Raw genomic sequence first — 20,245 nt, forward strand, 5'->3', positions numbered from 1 at the left:
AGTTAGTTAGTTAGTTAGTTAGTTAGTTAGTTAGTTAGTTAGTTAGTTAGTTAGTTAATTAGTTAGTTAGTTATTTAGTTAGTTAGTTAGTTAGTTAGTTAGTTAGTTGGTTAGTTAGTTAGTTGGTTAGTTAGTTAGTTAGTTAGTTAGTTAGTTAGTTAGTTAGTTAGTTAATTAGTTAGTTAGTTATTTGGTTACTTTATTAGTATGTTAGTTACTGCTACCTTTTTGGTTCTTAAAATAGAACTGTTAAAAAAATCTTCATTCATCATAAATTTTAATTTATTGAATTAACTAAAAGTGATATTGTTAAAATATTTACACAACTAACAACAAAAAAACGCAAGTAAATAAAAAAAATCAATAAAAAGAAAAAAATTCTCAAAATTTGTATAAAAATAAATAATAAAAAATTTAAAAATAAATTTTTTAATTTACCCAGCATTTAACTAAGTAAATTTTAAAAGACAGCAACACAAAAACACACTTAATAAAGCAAAATGTTTATTTTTTAAAGTAAAGCAAGAAAATTTTGCTTAAATTTAAGCAAATTTCTTATTTATATAGCAAAGATACTATTTAATAAATTATTAATTTTTAATTCTTTTATCTGTTTTCTTTCGTTACAGTTACTACTTAACGCAAAATAAAACGGCAACTTTAATACATTTTTCGCTAAATAATAAAAACAAAACAACATAATCTAGTGAATTTTTTTTTATGGAAAAACTTAAAAAAAAAATAATTAAATTTAATCATCTAGAGTGTTAAAAGAAAATTATAATTTTACCACAAAGAATTTATTTCAACAAAAAAAGAAAAAAGCTAAAGTGTTTAACAATTTGGCCAAAAAATAAATAAATAAATATTCTAATAGATATTTTAAGTGTTTATTTTAAATAAATTTTTAAAAAATAGCTATTTTAGTTTAAAAAAATTAATCAAATTAAAAAGAAAGTTATACTATACCCCTCGCTGTTCTACTACAATTGAAAATTCTACTTTTTGAGTTATTTTCTTGTTTTCTCCTGAGCTTTTTAAGTGATCTACAGAAATTTGTGTTTAGTTTTTTTATGAAAATTTATTATAAACCATAATTTAATGTCATAAAAAAAGAAATATTAAATTGACAACAACAATAAAGACAGCAGCATAACAAAGTCATATTAGTTTAAAAAAAATTTTTTCTAAAAGAAAATTTTTTAATAAAATAATACAAAGTATATAAAAAAAAGAATTAAATTCAACAAACAACACCCCCTAAAACCTCAACACATAACAGAACCACTAAATCAATTTAAAATAATAAAAATGTGGCTTTGATAAAGGTTAAAACGTAGTTAAAATATAAATAATAATAATACATATAAAATAAAAAAAATTAGAAAAATTTATTTTTTATGGTGTCATCATCATCATCATCATTATTATAATCATCAACAGCAACAACAACAATAACGTCAACATCGTCATTATTATTATTACTATTAAATGAAAAGTAAGCTAAATAACAGCAATACACAACTCTCTACTACTCAAACCACTACAACAACAACAATTCATCACAACAACGATAAACCTACAACAACCAGCAAACACAGCATCATATGAACAATAAAAATTTACCACCCGAGACAACAAGTTCGCCCAGATCTTCTTTTAAACCCCCTCTCTTTTCAACTAGCTCAAGCCACAGCAAGCAAGTGAGGGAAACAGAGAAAGAGAGTGTGTGATTGTCAAAAGAGAGATCGAGAAATCGTCAACATTATCATTGGCAAATAACGTTAATTTACCAAAAAATCAAAAAAAAAAAAAAAACACAACGTTATACAAATTTGTATTTGTTTTTGTTGTGTTCGTTTTAAAACTTTCGTAACGTATCGAAATTTACGGTTATGCAGTCGTTTCAATTACGTTTAAGCTATGCAGTGTCGTTAATAAACGTTACCCCTACAATGCGTTCAATACAATATGTATCGAAAATATTGTCGCGTAGTTAAACGTTATAAAAGTAAACGTAAAGTGAACGCTCTCTTAAGCGTAGAACATTTATTGCAAACGTTTTCGCTTACGTTTCTGTTACGATTTACGTCTGTTAAATCTATATCGTTATATACGTCGCGTGCGCGATCTTTATCGTTAACGTTATTATCGTTATTATCGTCGTCGTCGTCCTCGTTGTCGCCGTCGCTTATGTTAAGTTTGTTTATTGTGTCTTCATGATCATGATGATAGTTTTATTTTTTGAGTGAATAATAATAGTTATTACTACAACATCATCAACTACAGCAACAACAACAACAACAATAAAAAAGTGTATGATCTTTAGTGTGTTGATCAAATTCAATTAAATCTAATTTATTTTTTTTACTTATTTTGTGTGTTTGTTTAACCTCATCCACAAAAAAAAACAACAACAACTTGGAAAAAACAGTGAAAAATCGAGAGCTAGAGAACGAGATTGATCATACATACATTCAGACAACAGTCCAAAACGCCAAACAAACCAGCTCCAAGTAAAACGTTCAGTAAATCATAATAATTTTCAACTAAGAACATTGCACAGTTCTTCGTCGTAAACAAAAATTAATAGTTTTTTTTTTAATTAAAAAAAAAAAATTAGTTAAATTTTTAATTAAAAACAAACTTAGAAAAAAACAACAACAAAAACTTTAAAACCTCCCAAAACAAAACCTTACTTCATTAGTTACACATTTCCTCTTAAAAAAAAAGATAAAGAACAACTAGAACCTAAAAAAGTTTTAATTTTTCAATTTACGACCCGGGTTAGAGTTAAAGTAAAAACAACGACCCTGGATTTGCTGCTAAAAACGTTGCGCACGCTTAAAAATCCGATTATGGCCGAGAATCAAACCGCAACAGAAGATTCCGGTCAACAGTCAACTACACAACAACAAACGCATCCCCATCAACACAATCAGCAACAGCAGCAACACTCACACAACGATAATTCACACACATTATCAACACAAAATTCCGAAGAACTATCGTCGGCTCTAACATCGCCCACAACACCACCAAACGAAAATAATTCCGCTTCATCACCCGAAGAGCCCCAAACAATTGTTATTGCCAATCACCATCAACAACAGCAAAACCAACAATCACCACAACAACAGCAGCAGCAGGGCCAACAGCAGGCACGCAGCATGATTGATCGCCACTTAAATACGAAAATTAAGTCCATACGACGTAATACCATACAGTCAGCTACAGCGCCCATTAGAGCCGCCAGCACTACGTCCATTAAAAAGCCGACACTTACTAAAATGAACTCGTTGACCGGCAGTACTGGTACTGCTACTGGTAATGGCGAAAAGAATACCACTGATAAACATCACTTGCAACAGCAGCAGCAACATCACCACCATCATCATCAACACAACAGTATGACGAATCATCATCATCACCATCATCAGAACAATTCTTCATCTTCGGCCGGCACCAATAGTAATTCAACAGCCATACATCGTACCACAAGTGAAAGTCTTCGTTTGAATGCTATACCACCAGCTAGTGGGGGTCATGGTGCTGCCTCTACAGGTGGTGGTGGTGGTGGTGGTGATACTCTTTCGAATGCCACCAGCAATAGTAGCATTCATTCAAATTTGACTAATAACAGCTCAAGTTCAGCTTCGGTTGCACCTAAATCGACTAGCACCAATGCTAGCCATAGCAAATCTACTACGTCCAAGTCGTCATCGGCTTCTTCAAAGGCTTCTTCGCCCAATAACAATAATAGCATTGCTTCGGCTGTAGCCGGCAGCTCTCATGCTTCACGTAGTCATCACAGTCATGGTCACATACAGGGTCATGGTCACGGCCATGGCCACAACACTGGTGGCGCTCGTAAGCCAAAGACTACTTCATCATTTCAAATAACTTCCGTAACGGTTGGTCATCCAAAGGCTCAAGTGGCAGCCGACAATGGAGAAGAAGAGTCCGCCGATGACCTCGATGAATCTCATACTGATGACAATAGTCGCATTACGGACTTGGAAAATGAAACACCTTCCATGTCGGAGGACACCTTTTCCAAAGAGGAGATCTACTATCATCAAGATGATGCCTTAAGTAGCACCGCTCCGGTTATACCAACCAGTTCGCAGTATGGTCTAGTAGTGGCCACTTTGGGCGCTCAGGACATCTCCAATGTACAAGTAAATGTTGGTGATAACTTCATTAATGTGGTACCCAGTGGTAGTGGTATTAAAAAGGAGGATCTTAAAGATTCGGCCCAACATCGCAGTGAACGTTTTAAGGTGGTTAAAATCGAATCCACTGAACCGTTTCGTCGCGGCCGTTGGGTGTGTATGGACTATCTGGATCACAGCAGTAGTGTAACAGGCAAAGAGGATGCCAGTAGCGGTGGTGCAGGCAATAACAATGAAAAGACTGAGACAGGAGGAGGTGTAGATAGTGGTGAACACGCTCCGAAAACCACACAAAGTATGATATTGGGACCAGGCGCTGCTGCAGCTATGGAAAATCATATAGACAATTCGGTAGCACCCACAGCAGATGGCAATTGGAATTTCCAAGAAGCCAATGTTAATGTGGGTGGCGGTGGCATAGCTACTGCTCCCGCCACCGTGGTGCATGGTATGCAGCAGTTTGTTGAAACTTCGGAAGATCAGCAGCAGACCCAACAGTTGATGCAACAAGAGCAGCAGTATCAAACACCTCCGCAAGAGGTCAATGCAAATGCCACGCCCCAAATGACAATGACTGCTCAAGCTCCGCCCGAAGTGGTGCAATCTACAGTGCCCATGGATTATGCTACTGTAGCAGCACAAAAACTCAAAAAATCATTGGAAGAGTTAAAGAAGCAAGAAGAAGCCATAGCAGCCTCCGAAAAGGCTGCAGCTGCGGCTAGTGGTGTCTATATGCCGGGGCAATCGCAAACGGTCAATTTTGAAGCCATGCAGCAACAACAACAGCAGCAGGTACCCATGCAACAGCCACAGCAGATAGCCATGCAACAGCAGCATGCCCAACATGCTGCCTCATTACCAGGCAATATAAGTATGCAAAATGGTAACATTTCCATTGGTACGGATAACAACAATATGGCTGGCGCTGGACAGCAACAACAAATGATGGTTGAGGCTCACCAGCAGACACAAAGTTTGGGTTACAGCGTAGAAGCACAGCAACAGCAGCCCATGTCGCCGGCTCCACAGCAGATGCAGGTACCACCTAGCTTTGTGGCCGCTAATTTCCAAACTACACCCCAACAAACACCACCACAACAGTCACCACAAATGCAAGAAGCCGGACAAGTTATGCAACAACAACAAGCCCAACAACAGATGGCTCAGCAACAGATTCCACAGCAAATACAACAGGCTACTATGCAACAGCAACAACCAGCGCCAACACAATTGCAGCAGCAATCTTCACAAACCGATGGAATAACTAATATGCAAAATTTGGCAGCTGTTGCTAATATACAGCAAATGCAACAGCAACAACAACAGCAGTCGCATTCACAAGTCCCACAACAACAACAACTTCCACCACAATTCCAGCAGTTGCAACAACAGCAACAGCCTCTAGCTCCAGGACAAACTATGCCCATTCTTACACAAATGACAAGTTATGATATACAACATCAGCAGCAGCAACAACATCAATTACAACAGCAACAAAGTGCTCCCGCAACTATGTTGGACAATTCAGCCTTATTGGCCACATTGCAACAGCATCAACAACAACAACAGCAAACGACAACAACCAATACAATGGCTGGTCCTAACAATATTATGATGCAACCTACAAATGTCAATGCTCCTCCTCAGCAATACCACCAGCAGCAACAACAGCAGCCACAACAACTTCAACAACAACAACCACAATTACCTATCGATAGTGCTCCTCCAACAAGTGTTAGTGCCAATAGTAGCAATAGTACTGTTAATTTAAATCCCATTACGACAGCTACAATTATACCAATAACTTCTTCTAATGCTCCATTACCAACAAATATTGCTAGCAACAGCAATAATAACATTAATAATAACAATAATACGACTACCAATATTGATAATCAAACAGTTTTACAACAGCAACAACAGCAGCAGCAACAAATGCAACCACCGCAACAGCAACCATCTACATCATCACAACAACTACAAGCCACGCAACAGCAATTACAACAAAATACGGAAACAGAGACTGAAAGGTAAGTTGTATGTTGTAAACTTATAAGTTCTTTTCATTTTCATTTTATGGAATTTTTTTTTTTAAATTAAGTGGAGATTTGTTTGAAATATTTTAATTCGAGGGTTGTTTTAAAATTCAAAAAATGTCTTCAAAAAATGTCTGCCAACTGCAAGGGGAATCAGGTTTTTGGATTGTTATATCTTTTGCTTTTTTAATCCCTAAAATCAGAATGTTGTAGCTAAAGTGTTGGCGTTGATCACTAAGTACTCAACAATATCAGATTAAGATCATTATTATTGTCCGCGATCGACACTATACTCAGTATTAAAATGTTGTCAATGCTGAACAATTGTTAAATACTTGAGAAGCTATTATTGGAACAAAAATCTTATGAACGACTGATCGTATAAAGAAAATTTTTTGATCAATTTTTTTTTTTCAACAATGTAACTTATGATTTATCTTCTGATACAAAGATTTATCGTTAATCATATCTTTCCCAAAGATTATTAGTCGAGAAATGATCAGTGTGACTGATTTCGTCTGGCGATCATTGATCGCAAATATAACGTTTAACTTTAAAATCGAAACAACTTTATTCAACTGATCACACAAATCGATTTTATATGCGCGATCAGTAGCATTGCTCGCACATATAAAATGTTGGTTTTTATCTTCAAGCCAACTTGTTGATCAAGAATTCTACATGTCGCTCTTGATCGATCTTATTTAATGGACATTGATTATAAGCAAAGATTCATTCGATTGCAGATTGATCATGATAGCTTTGAATGACAATCGTAGGAAATCGACAGATTTATGATTACTACTTGTGGCTTAGATAAGATCAATCAAGTGTTTTGTCTGACGCTTATTGATCCCTTATAGACCTCTCAACGTTAAAATTAAAACTCTTAAAAACTTTAGAAAGACTGAAGAAGTCATATTATTTTAATCGTATGACAAACTTTTTAACCAACAATTCCACTTATGAATCATAATTTATCTTGTGCAAAGATGATTTTTCGTACATATACGATTATTAGAAAAGATATGATCAGTGCTATAGATCGAACAAAGATCATATTCGTATTTCCCTTTAAGTCAACATATCCACATGTATGTACCATATGAATGATCTTCTAGATTTGTCCTACATTACATATTATAAGTAAGGATCACTTTGATCGTAGTTTGATCGTGAAAAACATTGATCAACAGTTTCAAGATTATCAAAAATTTTGAGTCAACTAACACAAATACTAAATTATACAAGGAGTTTTATGTCGAATGACAAATGATCGAGAATTGATCGTTCAACATTTAAATATAGAACGACTGATCACGAACAGAACATAATGTTTTAAACTAATGATCAACAATTTCACATGTAAATCATGATTTATCTTATGTAAGGGAGATTTGCCGTATATTTTTAGGAAATATGTGATCAGTGCTATTGATCGCTCAAAGATCATATTCGTTTTTCTCTTTAGACCAACATTTTGCTAAACGTTTTTACACGTATGTACTATATGAATGATCTTCTGGAATGATTATTTGTCGTATATTACATATCATTAGTAAAGATCCCTTTGATCGTAGATTGATCGTGAATAACCTTGAGCGATAATCGTAGAACGGCAAAAGTTTTAAGATTATTAATTATCGTTTGGAAATCGTGTGCTAAACAGTAATTAACTTACACTTACTGATACAAAAATGAGATTATGCAGGTAGTTTTATGTCGAATAACAAATGATCGCGAATTGATCGTTTAACATTTAACTATAGACCGACTGATCATGTGTAGATCATAACGTTTTAATCTTATGATCAATAATTGCACATGTAAATCATGATTTGTTTTGTGCAATTTTGTGCATTAGGAATAATATGAATGATCGCTTACAAACTGTATTGTTTTTATCTTATATTCAACATTGAAAAGAAAACCACCCTAATTTATAAACATATTATAAACAAAATAAGTTCGTTGAAAGAAAATTTGAATTAAATTAAATTTCTTCTAGAGCAAGAATAATTTAATATACTAGATATTTTGCGCATTTATTTAAGTGTATGGTGGCAATGATGGGTGGAGCAAACAAACAATGAATAAGAATTTTAGTTTCTATTCTAATATTCAAATATTTATTCAAATTTTGCTGTTATTTTGATTAAAAGGCATGTAAATAGGAGCACAAATATTAAGCTAGTTTTAAGTTATAAATATTATTGTGATTATTATAATTTTTATTACAACAAACTATAGCATGATCCTTTTTATTAATAAACAAGATCGTTTTCAAGATCAATGATTAATCAAAGAAAATTACCAGGATAAAGCAATTCTCATAGGTCCTCAAGTGATTTTTAATGAAATTTACTATAGAGTTTGTAAATTATTAAAATGCATGCCATCGTAACGATCATATGGGTCATATGATCGTATCGGACAAACAAGTCAAGTTCCAAATTTCTTTTGAATATATGAAATTTTTTATTTAAATCCAAATAAAATTCAATCAATTGCATGACACATTCTAGTGGACTGAAAAAAATATTTGTAAATATTATCATTAAACTTCTGTAAATATGCAAGAAATGTAAGTATTTTGTGTCTAGTACTACTTAACCTTTCGCAATTCTCCATATAGGTCACACATAACACAAATAAATTCAACACAAAGTGAAATACTAAATGAATTTATAGGGGCTTATAAAGATTTTAGCAAAGGGATTATACTAAACTATGGTCAGGGCAAAGTACAGACCAATAGATTATGGGATAATCTAACAGCGAAACTAAATGCTATTGGTCCGCCTATAAAGGATTCGAAATCATGGCGTCAGGTGTGATAATATTAGTTAATGCAATCATATATATTACTAACAAATTTTGCTTTAGGTTTATCGTGCTCAAAAGCAAAATCTAAAAAAGAAAGTATCTTTTGATAAGTTGCCCAATAAGAAAACCTATGAAGAAAGAATGTCCAGTACTACATTACCACCTGAACAAGATCTCAGCATCTCAGATGAAGAAGTTTTAAGCAAAACTCCTCTTAAGGAAACCAAATTACAGTTTGATCTAACAGCTAAATTTAGCCAAGACGACTACTATCAATCGATCTTACAAAAACTAGATAATTTAATAGCTATTAAAAGCAAATCTTTGGCTATGAAAGAAGCTGAACACAATCTTAATATGGAAATTAAAAATATTGAACTACAAATAAAAGTTAAAGCTAACGATGAGTATCACAAAGAGGTTTTACAAAAATTAGATCATTTAATTGAGATTAAATCAAAATCTTTAGCCATGAAGGAGGCCGAACATCAACTGAATATGGCCATAAAGAAGGTGGAATTAGAAATGAGAATAAAAGAACTGGAAAAATTACAATAATTAATGTTATTTATTATAATTGTTATTTAATAATCTTTAAAGTAATAAATTTGTTCTAAACATATCACTGATTTTTAATTATTTCTTCTATTTTGATCTGGATTTGATTATAAATAAAGATTTCGATTGGTTAAGGCTGAATGAACTGAAACTTTCCTAAACAAAGTTGTCTTTAGTTTTAAAGAAGAAAATAAGATTATACTTTCCTCCGACTTGATTATTTTGAGCAGTCCTCTCGTTCTACTTCCTGTGCATTTCACTGATTATATCTTATTGATTGTATTCTTTTAGAGAACTATTTCAAGTGCAAATTTACATATGCTTTCGTACTCTGTCATCTGGTAATGAAAGAGAAAGTATTCCAGTGTTTCACTGTTCTTTCCGTGAGGTCTCCTTCTTCTAACTCCATTTCTCTAATTTCGCAAAACTATATTTTGCCTGAAATCCTCACAATACGATTATACTCTCCGTCGACTTGGTTGTCTAAGGAATCTTCACTTCCTATTCTGGTTGGATTTCATTGATCATGATTTTGTTCGATCTATGGAAACCATCTATCGATCGTACTGCTCAACTGTTACTCAACTAATTCATATATTTGTTGCATTAATTGTTTAGTGAAAACTCTGGTGAGTTTGAAGACCCTTTAATGAAGATCTTTTATATTCACTAATCCTACACTCAGGTTTTGTTTCGATTAACGATCAATGAGGAGAGTTTTATATCTACTGATTCTACATCGACCACACTTTCCTCCACTGATCGTACACTCAGCTTATGTTCCGATTAACGATTAATTAGGAAAGTTTTTTATTTACTGATCCTACATCGATCATGCTTTTCTACACTCAGTTTAAGTTTGGATTAAAGATCAATTAGGAGAGTTTTATATTTACTGATCCTACATCGACGATCATGACTTTATCCACTGATCCTACACTGCGAATATATTTGGATTAACGATCAATCATAGAGAGTTTTAATATTATACACGATCATTTTCTCAACTTTGGCGAACTGTTATCAACAATTTCATTCACTTTTTGCGCTATTGATGATCTGCCTTTTAAAAACTCATCTGAATTTGAAGACCCATTGCATTAGCGATTATTTAAGACAGTTTTATATCTACTGATATTACATCGATCAAGCTTTTCGCACTATTCCTACACTCAGTTCACGTTTGGATTAACCACCTATTATTAGAGTTTTACATCTACTGATCGTACATCGACTATGTTTTTCTCAAATTTGGCGAACTGTTATCAACAATTGCACACACTTTATGACCAATTGATAAACTGTCTTTAAAAACTCAGGTGAGTTTAAAGTCCAATTGGATTAACGATCCATTTAGACAGTTTTATATCTACTTATTCCTCATCGATCATGCTTTTTTTCACTGATCTTACACTTAGGTTATATTTGGATTAACGATCAATCAGAAGAGTTTTATATCTACTGATCCTTCACTAAAAAACTTATAATCTGACCCTTTTGATCAGGAGATTTTTTAGACCCTAACAATTTGAAATATATGTTGATGCATGTCTCGAGAAAAGCTAACAAGTTAGCTTGGAGTAAAAAAAGTTTTTTACCAACTGATCTTGCATAGACGGAGCATTCTCATTTCAAGTCAAAAAAAAGCTGCTTAAGTTCAAGCAAAAAGAAATCTGAGAATAATTCTTCAACTAAATTTAGATCTTCCAAAGTGTCCAATTGAAACTTTTAGATTTACGGACAAATTGATGTGGAGAAAAAGTCTCCGATCAACTGATCTTGCGTAGATCGTGACGTTCTTGGTTCCAAATTTTTGCTTAATTCATATCAAAGTCCCCATCTCAGCATAATACAAGATCGAATATTATTTAAAGCTAACGAAGGATTTAATACTTGTTACCTCATCTTTAAGTTATTTCTAGAGCTTTAAGTTAATCTAAAACCAATGTAAGGAAATTTTCTCTCAAAATCCTTAACCAATAGCTAAACAATACATTATTGCGTAGTTAACAATTGAGAAATATTTAGCAGAAATATTGGCCTTATAATGATGATCCAAACTAATCAATTAAGATAAGTAATAAAGGAAATAAAATATTAATTCAATATTTAAACAACTAAAAGACAAAAGTCAATTTAAAAAAGATGAGGCAAGGTGTTAATATGAAAAAAAATTTAACAAAAATAAACTAACCAAATATTTACTTTAACAGCAGTGGCGGCGGTATTAGTTTGGTTTCAATTATTTTTTTATTATTTTTTTTTAATAAAATTTTTTAATTTCTATGATTTTTAATGCTTAAGTGTATATAAATAGTATATTTTTGCGTGCAAATATTTACTTGCTAAATAAACTTTTCACAAAGATAGTCAGACTCTGCTGGCTGGTTTGTTGTTGCTGTTGTTATAGCCTTCTGTGTTGCACTGGAAGTTGTTGTTTTGTTTTTTTTTTAAGTTGGAGTCATGTTTTGTGGATGTCAGACTATTGGTCGGTCTGTCTGTCTGTCTGTCTGTCTTTCAGTCCGTCTGATTGCCGGCTGTGCTAATATGATGGTATATTTTCAGCTGTTAGTAAATAATATGAATGTGTCTTTGTTGTGGATTATTTGAATGGTAAAATAATTGTAAATTGTTTTCATTATTATTAATATTGTTTTATTTTGTTATTTGTTGTTGGTTTCTTTAAAGCAAATGTCTAAAAAAAGAAAAACCAGTTAATAGCAACAGGCTATAAGCTTGTCTTACCAAATTAGACAAACCAAAAAAAAAAAGCGAAAAAAACGTAAATTTTCACAATGTCTGAGTCTGCTTTAGCAAACCAACTTAGCCCCAGCCGCCTTATGATTCATCAACACCTACTTTTATTTAATATTGTTTTTGGCTTTTGTTGCCGGTCTGTCTCTCTGTCCGTCCGTCTGTCTGTCTAGGTGCTTACAAAAGGCGGTATAATTTTCCACAAACGATCGGTAAAAAACAAACAAATAAAAAAAAATCATTAAAGATCTTTTCCATGAGTATGTTTGTGTCTGGGAGATCAATGATGTTAATTTTTTTCTTTATTTCTATATTTTTCCATTTTTCATTTTTGTTTCGGTTTCTAGATCGAAGAAAGTTTCAATTGTATTTGATAAGGAGAACAAAAAATGTTGCAAATTCATTTTACATTGGCTCATGAAATCAGCAAAGTTTTAGTTTTCTTATGAATCATTCAAGTGATCCAATGAATTTGTTTTTGGCTTTATTCATGTTGAAATATACTTTTTGGCAAACATTTTTTGTTTGTCTTTATTTTCAAGTACTTTTTTTGGGGTATTTTTTTTCGCTTCAAACTTTAGCAAACATTTTATTAGGAGGGTTCACAAATAGTCGATTTCAAATTGGTATACATTAGATAATATTGTATACAAATTTGTATACAATAGAATCCATGAACAATTCATTACTTTAAATCAGTTCTCCCGTGTTCTATGTATACACGCTTGTTAGATCTTACAACATTGGCAGTAAAATGTATAATACTGTCAACTTACAAATTTTGTCATGCAATATTTTCGGTAATGCTTTTTCTGAAAATTTTTAAGTTCAGACAATTATTAGATATTTTATGAACATTTTACTGACAACGTTGTAAGATCTAACAACAGTGTATCACTTGTACATAAATCTCTTATATTAATCAGAAAAACAACGGATCTAAATCGATATAATAAAATTTTATATTTCACACAATCAAAAGTCCAATTAAAGATGTAGCTAACTGTCAATATTCTGTTTATGATTGATCTTTCAAAAGCTTAATTTCTCAGTTGTACTGCTTTGAAAGCTCTAAGCTCAAAGTGTGTAACAAACCGGCCATTTTGAACGCTCCAAATCTAGTATGCGAACTAATTAAACTTGTCTATGTAAACAACTTTGGGAGCTGCAGTAGTCAGTGGGACCTTGTAGCGCTTCAAACTCAAGTGGAAATGCGAAATTTAAATAAATCCTAATGGTCCATTTTCCAGTTTCTGTTTATGATTGATCTTTTAAAAGCTTAATTTTTAACTTGTACTCCTTCGAAAGCTATAAGTGTAACAAATTGTCAATTTTGAATGCTAGTATGCAAACTAATTTTTTTAATCGATGTCCTACTTCAATAGTTAGTAGGACCTTGTATCGTTTGAAATTCAAGTGGAAATGCGAAATTCAAGTGGAAATGTGAAATTCAAATCAAGGTTCTGTTTAAAAGCTTAATTTCTATGTTGTACTCTTCCAAAAGCTCAAAGCTTAAAATGTGCAAATTTTGGTCATTTTGAATTTTAAAATGCGAACTAATTAAGAACTACAGTAGTCCGAGGGATCTTGTGCCGTTTTAAATTCAAGTGGATATACGAAATTTAAACACATCCTTACGGTCCTATGTCGAAATTCTGTTTATGATTGATCGATTGTGCAACAAAATCGACATTTTGAATGCTATGTCTTTAACATTAAGATCTACAGTAGTCATTGGGACCTTTACCGCTTCATATTCATGTGGCAATGCGAAATTCAAACAAATCCGTCATCTCTTTTCTAGCGATCCAATGTAGAGGTATGCGTTTTTATGATTTTTAAATTTGAGCTTTTGGTTCCGTGAAAGCTTGTACCGATATTGAACAAAGCATTTAACTTGTCATTATTATATTATCTTTATATTTTAGTTGAATCATTTAAAATTTCGAGTATTTATTTGAAACACCTATCGATCTATTCCAAAAGTTTACTGACAACTTCGTTCTACTAGATCAAGTGCGGATATTCCAAGTTTCCAAAAACCCGTTAACGATCGTCTTGCTATTAACGATAATCAACTTTAGTTCATAGCAAGTTCTCTCATTCATAACATAGAGCTCTATGAAGTTCACAAATAATCCGATTTTCCTTGAACATGCATCCATTTGTAGTCCATTCTCTCATCTATCAAAATTGCTTTAATTAAAATTCAAAAACATCACTGAACTATGGCTTCATTTGTGATCAGAATTGAAGATCGAGATGCACTCCCCGACTTTGAATACTAGAGTCATCTCTAAGACTTGCTTTACTAGAACCATTTGATCGCAAACCGATCAGAGTTACTTTTAATGATATTCATAAGTTTTATACATCTAATAGACAGATAGTAATGCATGACATTATCGGAAGATCGAAATTGCGCATTCGTCTACCCCTCAACATTTGCTCAACTTAGATCGCAATTGCACACATTTGCTCAACTGAGCTTGCACATAGTTCACTTCTTAACATTTGACTACAGTTTTGTCCGGTGCCTGCTGATTTACAAGAGTCATTAGAACGTGGAACGAACCTAACTCCACTTAATGCTGGATAACAAGTGGCATATCGTGTCATACTCTTCTTTCTGGCCATCCAGCGATTGGAAAAACTACTTGTACTTCTTTCTCCTCATTTAAGAATTGTCGACACTTAAGCTTTATATATTTACCTTGATATCTGAATACCCCTAATGTTTGCTAGTTAACCACTCTATCTTCTCTCTCTTCCCTTGTCCATCGAAAAAATTTAATAATTCAAAAAACTAAATGAGGAAGGAGGGAAAAAACAGCAGATAAAACACCACTAATAACAACAACAACTTTAAAAGCCACATCCACTATAGCTCATAACTATTTTAAAGTTTGCACTGAAAGAAAAAAAAACCAAACACAAGAAAAAATAGTTAAAGCATGTCTAACTAATGGTCGGTCTTATAGTCTGTTTATTTGACGTTTTTATACACTGCTCTATGTACATTTTGTTTTAAGTACCAACACGCGCAATCTTTTTTTGTTTTCGACATACATTGTAATATTTTTTGTTGTTGTTTAAATTCAAACATATATATTTCGCATGTGCAATATCAGACACTGACTACCAAGCAACCACCAAGTGCCAACGTTTGTTAGTGGCGTTTAGCAAAAACAATATTCATGATCTGTTTTGCGCCATTGTGTTTATTTTTTTATGAAATTCATTAAAATTTTTGGTTTTAACCGAAAATTACTGAATGTAACTTAACACAGCTATTTCATCTTATTTAGTATATAACTTAGTGCTAGTTAAGAAATTTTTAAATTTTTCTTTTATTTTTTAAAAATTATTTCTTTTCTCTTTTTATACTTTAACTGCAATAACTTTGTTTTTGCGTTTTATTAAACAGCTTAACTCTTGTCATTCTTTTAAGGCGTCAGTTGATTGAGGTCTGTTTGTCTGATTGCCGACTGGCATTACCTCCAATTGTTGTTGTTGTTTGTTAGCTACTTGAATCTGTTTTTCTGTCTTTTCTATCAATTTAATTGCAATTTTATTTTTATTTTTTTTTTTAATTAAATTTAACATTGAATATTGTTGTTGTTGAATATTTTTTTTTAATTTCTTTTCAAAGTCAATGGCAAATTTATAAATAATTTTTATTTTATTTACTTAATTTTTTAATAATTTTTAATTGATAAAGTCAAAAAGGTTCAAAAACTTTGACTTGAGGGATTTTTTAAAACACATAAAGTGATTATAGACATTTAATTTTCTATCTTAGATATTTGAACTTAAATTTAAATTTCTAAGCAATATAGATTTTTTGCCTCAAATGTCAATGCGAATTGCTTGCTAAACCCTCTGAAGATCAGGGAAATAAGACAGATAGATAACTTGTCATTAATATTGTTGTTCCGATCAAGTACAATCTTATATACGATCTTTAGCAAGGTTCGCCGAAAAATTCTTTAAAATATTGTTTGTAAAAGTTCAAGTTTTAGAACATGAGAAGTCAAAAGTTTAAGTATCTGTGTAAGAAATCGGCTACCAACGATAATCGCCGGATCAAATGTCTATACAGATTGTTTGTGAAAACAATTCCGCTTCGTAGATCAGTGAGAAAAGAAATGGATCAAATGTCTATGCAGATTGCTTGCCAAACCCATCCAAACCATTCCAAATTCTCTGAAGATCAGTGAGATTGAACAGACATAAGGAGTGAGATCGAAAAATTCTTAACATACATATATGTTTATAAAAAAAGAAACCACTAAACTTACAGCTTTATTTTTTTTTTATTTGATTCAAATTATTATTACAATTTACAAAAAAAATATTTTTATAGTTTTAATCACTAGTGATGAAATTTTGAACCCTTTTCGGAAACCCTTCCATTAACGTTTTTATAGTGCTTTCTGTCACTTTGCTTGAACATGTAGTCCATCTCCGTTTAAAATCTACCACACTTTTGGACACCTTTTTTGTACTCTTCAATTCTCTTTTAACAAGAGCCCAATATCTCTCCACTGGCCTTAGCTCCGGGCAGTTTGGAGGATTTGCCTCTCTTGGTACAAATACCACATTATTGTTCTTGTACCACTCAAGGGCTTGTTTACCATAGTGACAGGATGCCAAGTCAGGCCAAAAATAAGTGGACACATTATGAAGTCTTATGAATGGAAGCAGCCTTTTTTGTAAACATTCCTTGATGTAAATTTCGGTATTTATAGAGCCCGTTGTAACAAATGATTGGCTTCTTTTGCCGCAACTGCATATTGCTTGCCATACCAAGAACTTTCTGGGAAATTTTGTCTGCTTTTGGGTCCTAAACTTTTCTTCAACATTCCCTCGAGCATCAGCAACATAAAACTTTTGACCTGGAAGTTGCGAAAAATCTGCCAGAACATACGTTTCGTCATCCATTATGCAGCAAGAATATTTTTTTATAAAACTTGACTTCAATTTCCGTGCTCTGTTTTTGGCCTCTAAATTTTTAGCAGCGTTCCTGTCAGGAACCTTTTGAGCCTTGTATGTTTTTAAACCTGCATTAGCTTTAACTTTTCGTACCAAATAGTCCGAGCACTGAGCTAACCGAGCTGCTCTCCTACCGGATGTGTTGGGAGCTCTTTTGAAAATGCGTTCTATTTTTTGGCTTTAGAAACATCATGTGGACCATTCCTTCTACCTGAACCAGGTTTTCTATCAACTGACAAGTTCTCCCGGTACTGTTTAATAACATTGGAAAAAGTTTGACGGCAGACCTTTGTATGCTTGGCCAACTTTTTGTAAGACCAAGTTGGGTTTAGTTGAAAATATTTAATAATTTCAGTACGCACTTTTTGCTGGTCACTCATTTTAATCAGATTAACAAAAAAATTAATATAATTGACATTACACATAATAACTGACATGTTTTTCAAAGGTAACTTGATCAAAAAAAAAAAAAAATCAAATAATACTTTGGTTGAAAAATGTAATGTAAAACGTGTGTTAAGAATTTTTCGATCTCACTCCTTATCTTTTGTCTACTCAAGTACGATCTTTTATAAGAAGCTATATCAGGTTTCGCCACAAAATTCTTCAAAATATAATTTGCAAATATTAAAGTTTTGGCACTTGCGTAGTCAAAATTCCAAGTTTCTGTGCAAGAAATCAGCTTCCCACGATTATCGCTGGACACCAATCTGTCAAAAGATTGTTTGTCAAACCAATTCCGCTTCGCAGAACAGTGAGAAAAGAAATGGATCAAATGTCTACGCAGATTGCTTGCCAAACCATTCCAAATATTCTAAAGATCAGTTAAACTGAACAGACTAATCTTTTCTCATGAACTTTGTTGTTCTGATCCAGTACGATCTTTAATAAGAAGCTATATCAAGTTTGGCCGCAAAATTCTTAAAAATATAGTTTGCAAAAGTTCAAGTTTTGGGTACTTGAGAAGTCAAAAATCCAAGTGTGGCTGGTTTACAGTCTATCTAAGAGATTGTTTGTCAAACCAATTGTCACACTTACTACAGCAAAGCTGGAACTCATTGTCAATTGGCTCCTGAAGTTTTTGGGCTAGACATGAGACTGAATATTTCCTTATTTCAGAAGCAAAGTATGTTTCCGAAATCAAGTCTCTATTTCATTCTAAACCAATAAACTTTGCTTTGCATAAAATGTTCAACAACTTTCAGACTTTAGAGTACCAATACGATCTCAATATTCGTGGCAACTTAGAAATTTTTGTCGGCAGTCAAGCGGCACTTCTTTTCCTAAAGTTCTATACTACCACTTCACTTTCTTTCAATGTGACACGCAGCAGACACCTTGACACCTGAAGTAGGCGGGATATATTGAGATTAATAGCGTTAATAACAGGGCACTGAGAACTAGACAGACATACAAGTCGGCTAGAGCTCCTCTTCAATGAGTACTGTCACAGTTGCCAAGGCAAGGTAAAGGAAGAAACGGAAGAAGACTACCAACCAACCAATATATTCAATCTTTTACAGGAATTATTCATCAAAATAAAGTTAGCAAAAGTTGGGGATTTTGAACTTTTCTGCATAGCGACTTCAGCGAACGTATGAGTGTACGTATGACGTATGAGTGTTTGCCGAACCCATCATAATCGATCTTTTGATATCTGTTTCAGTTGGATCTTTTACCGATCTTTACGAAGAAACATCGGTTCTCCTTCACACTGTTCATGGGTTTTATTGATTGTTGGGTTTTACTGATTGTTTATCGATTTTGAAATTGGACTCGGTCAAGTATGGGAAAAATTCGGTCCTGTTTAAATTAGGAAATCCTTTGACCTCCAAGTGCTTCTGTATCGATGAAGATGATCTGTTATAAAAGTTCTTTATCGATTCTCATCCAATATAAATCTTTCTCTTACAAGAAATTATTCCAACATGTGTAATATTTAAAACATATGTACATCTCGTTAATGGGTCATTATTCTATATCAGGCATTCAATATTTCATTGTATGGAAAACCATTCACTTCCACACCCATTTTCAACATAAAATTTACGTACAGAACGAAAAAGAAATGAAATATACACTCACAAAATTTGTCAATTCAAAATTATATCATAAGCAGCGTATTTATAATAATGCATTTAAAAATAAATTCTTTAGGCATTAGGGTAGTTCTCTTTTAAATGGTTACATCAAATTGTTGAAAACGATTTAAACAAATAAATGATTAAGCCTAATAGGCAGACAATTCCATATGACTTTATAACAATTGTTGGTTTTTGTCTGCCCGTATGAAATTCATTTAACACATGACAAATTAATGTTGCTTTCATAAGAATTTTTATTGTATATTTTTATACCCTACACCACTATAGTGGGGAGGGTATTATACGTTTGTGCTGATGTTTGTAACATACAAAAATATTGGTCCAATACCCACCTTAAAGTATACCGATCGATTCAGAATCATTTTTTGAGTCGATTAAGACATGTCCGTCCGTCCGTCCGTCCGTCTGTCCGGCTGGCTGGCTGTCCATGTAAACCTTGTGCGCAAGGTACAGGCCGCAATTTTCAAGATAATTTGATGAAATTTGGACCAAGCATGTTTTTTGGCACAAGGACGAAGCCTATTGAAAATGGTTGAAATCGGTCCATTATTTCACCTAGCCCCCATACAACCGTACCTCCCGATTTGAACTTTTTATGCTATAATTACGTCAAATATTCTGCTATCTCTCTAAAAATTGGCACAAATATGTTTTATACAAGTATAAATGATACTGCAGATTTTCGTAAGGATCGGCCTATATTTGACCCTAGCCCCCATACAAACCCCCCTTCAAAAAATGACTTAAACGTCTAAAATTGAGTTGTAACCATTTGTATCGCAATGAAACTCAACAA

The 20,245-nt window shown here is 33.0% G+C and overlaps 1 protein-coding gene across 10 annotated transcripts in view; it reads left to right on the forward strand.

Moving 5' to 3' along the window:
- The window catches only part of LOC111677555 (protein bunched, class 2/F/G isoform), a 271,155-nt gene that overhangs the window by 12,566 nt on the left and 238,344 nt on the right, over positions 1-20,245 (forward strand). For 9 of the 10 annotated variants that reach the window (XM_046945594.1, XM_046945633.1, XM_046945641.1 and 6 more), the window contains exon 2: positions 630-6,205. In XM_046945594.1, coding sequence (XP_046801550.1) covers positions 2,859-6,205 — 3,347 coding nt within the window. In that variant the 5' untranslated portion in view covers positions 630-2,858. Of the gene's footprint in view, positions 1-629; positions 6,206-8,846; positions 9,043-9,097; positions 9,660-20,245 lie in introns of those variants that run through there. The other variant, XM_046945636.1, reaches the window with a different exon arrangement.

This window comes from Lucilia cuprina, chromosome 2 (genome assembly GCF_022045245.1).
Source record: "Lucilia cuprina isolate Lc7/37 chromosome 2, ASM2204524v1, whole genome shotgun sequence".
NCBI classification, from domain to species: Eukaryota; Metazoa; Arthropoda; class Insecta; order Diptera; family Calliphoridae; genus Lucilia; species Lucilia cuprina.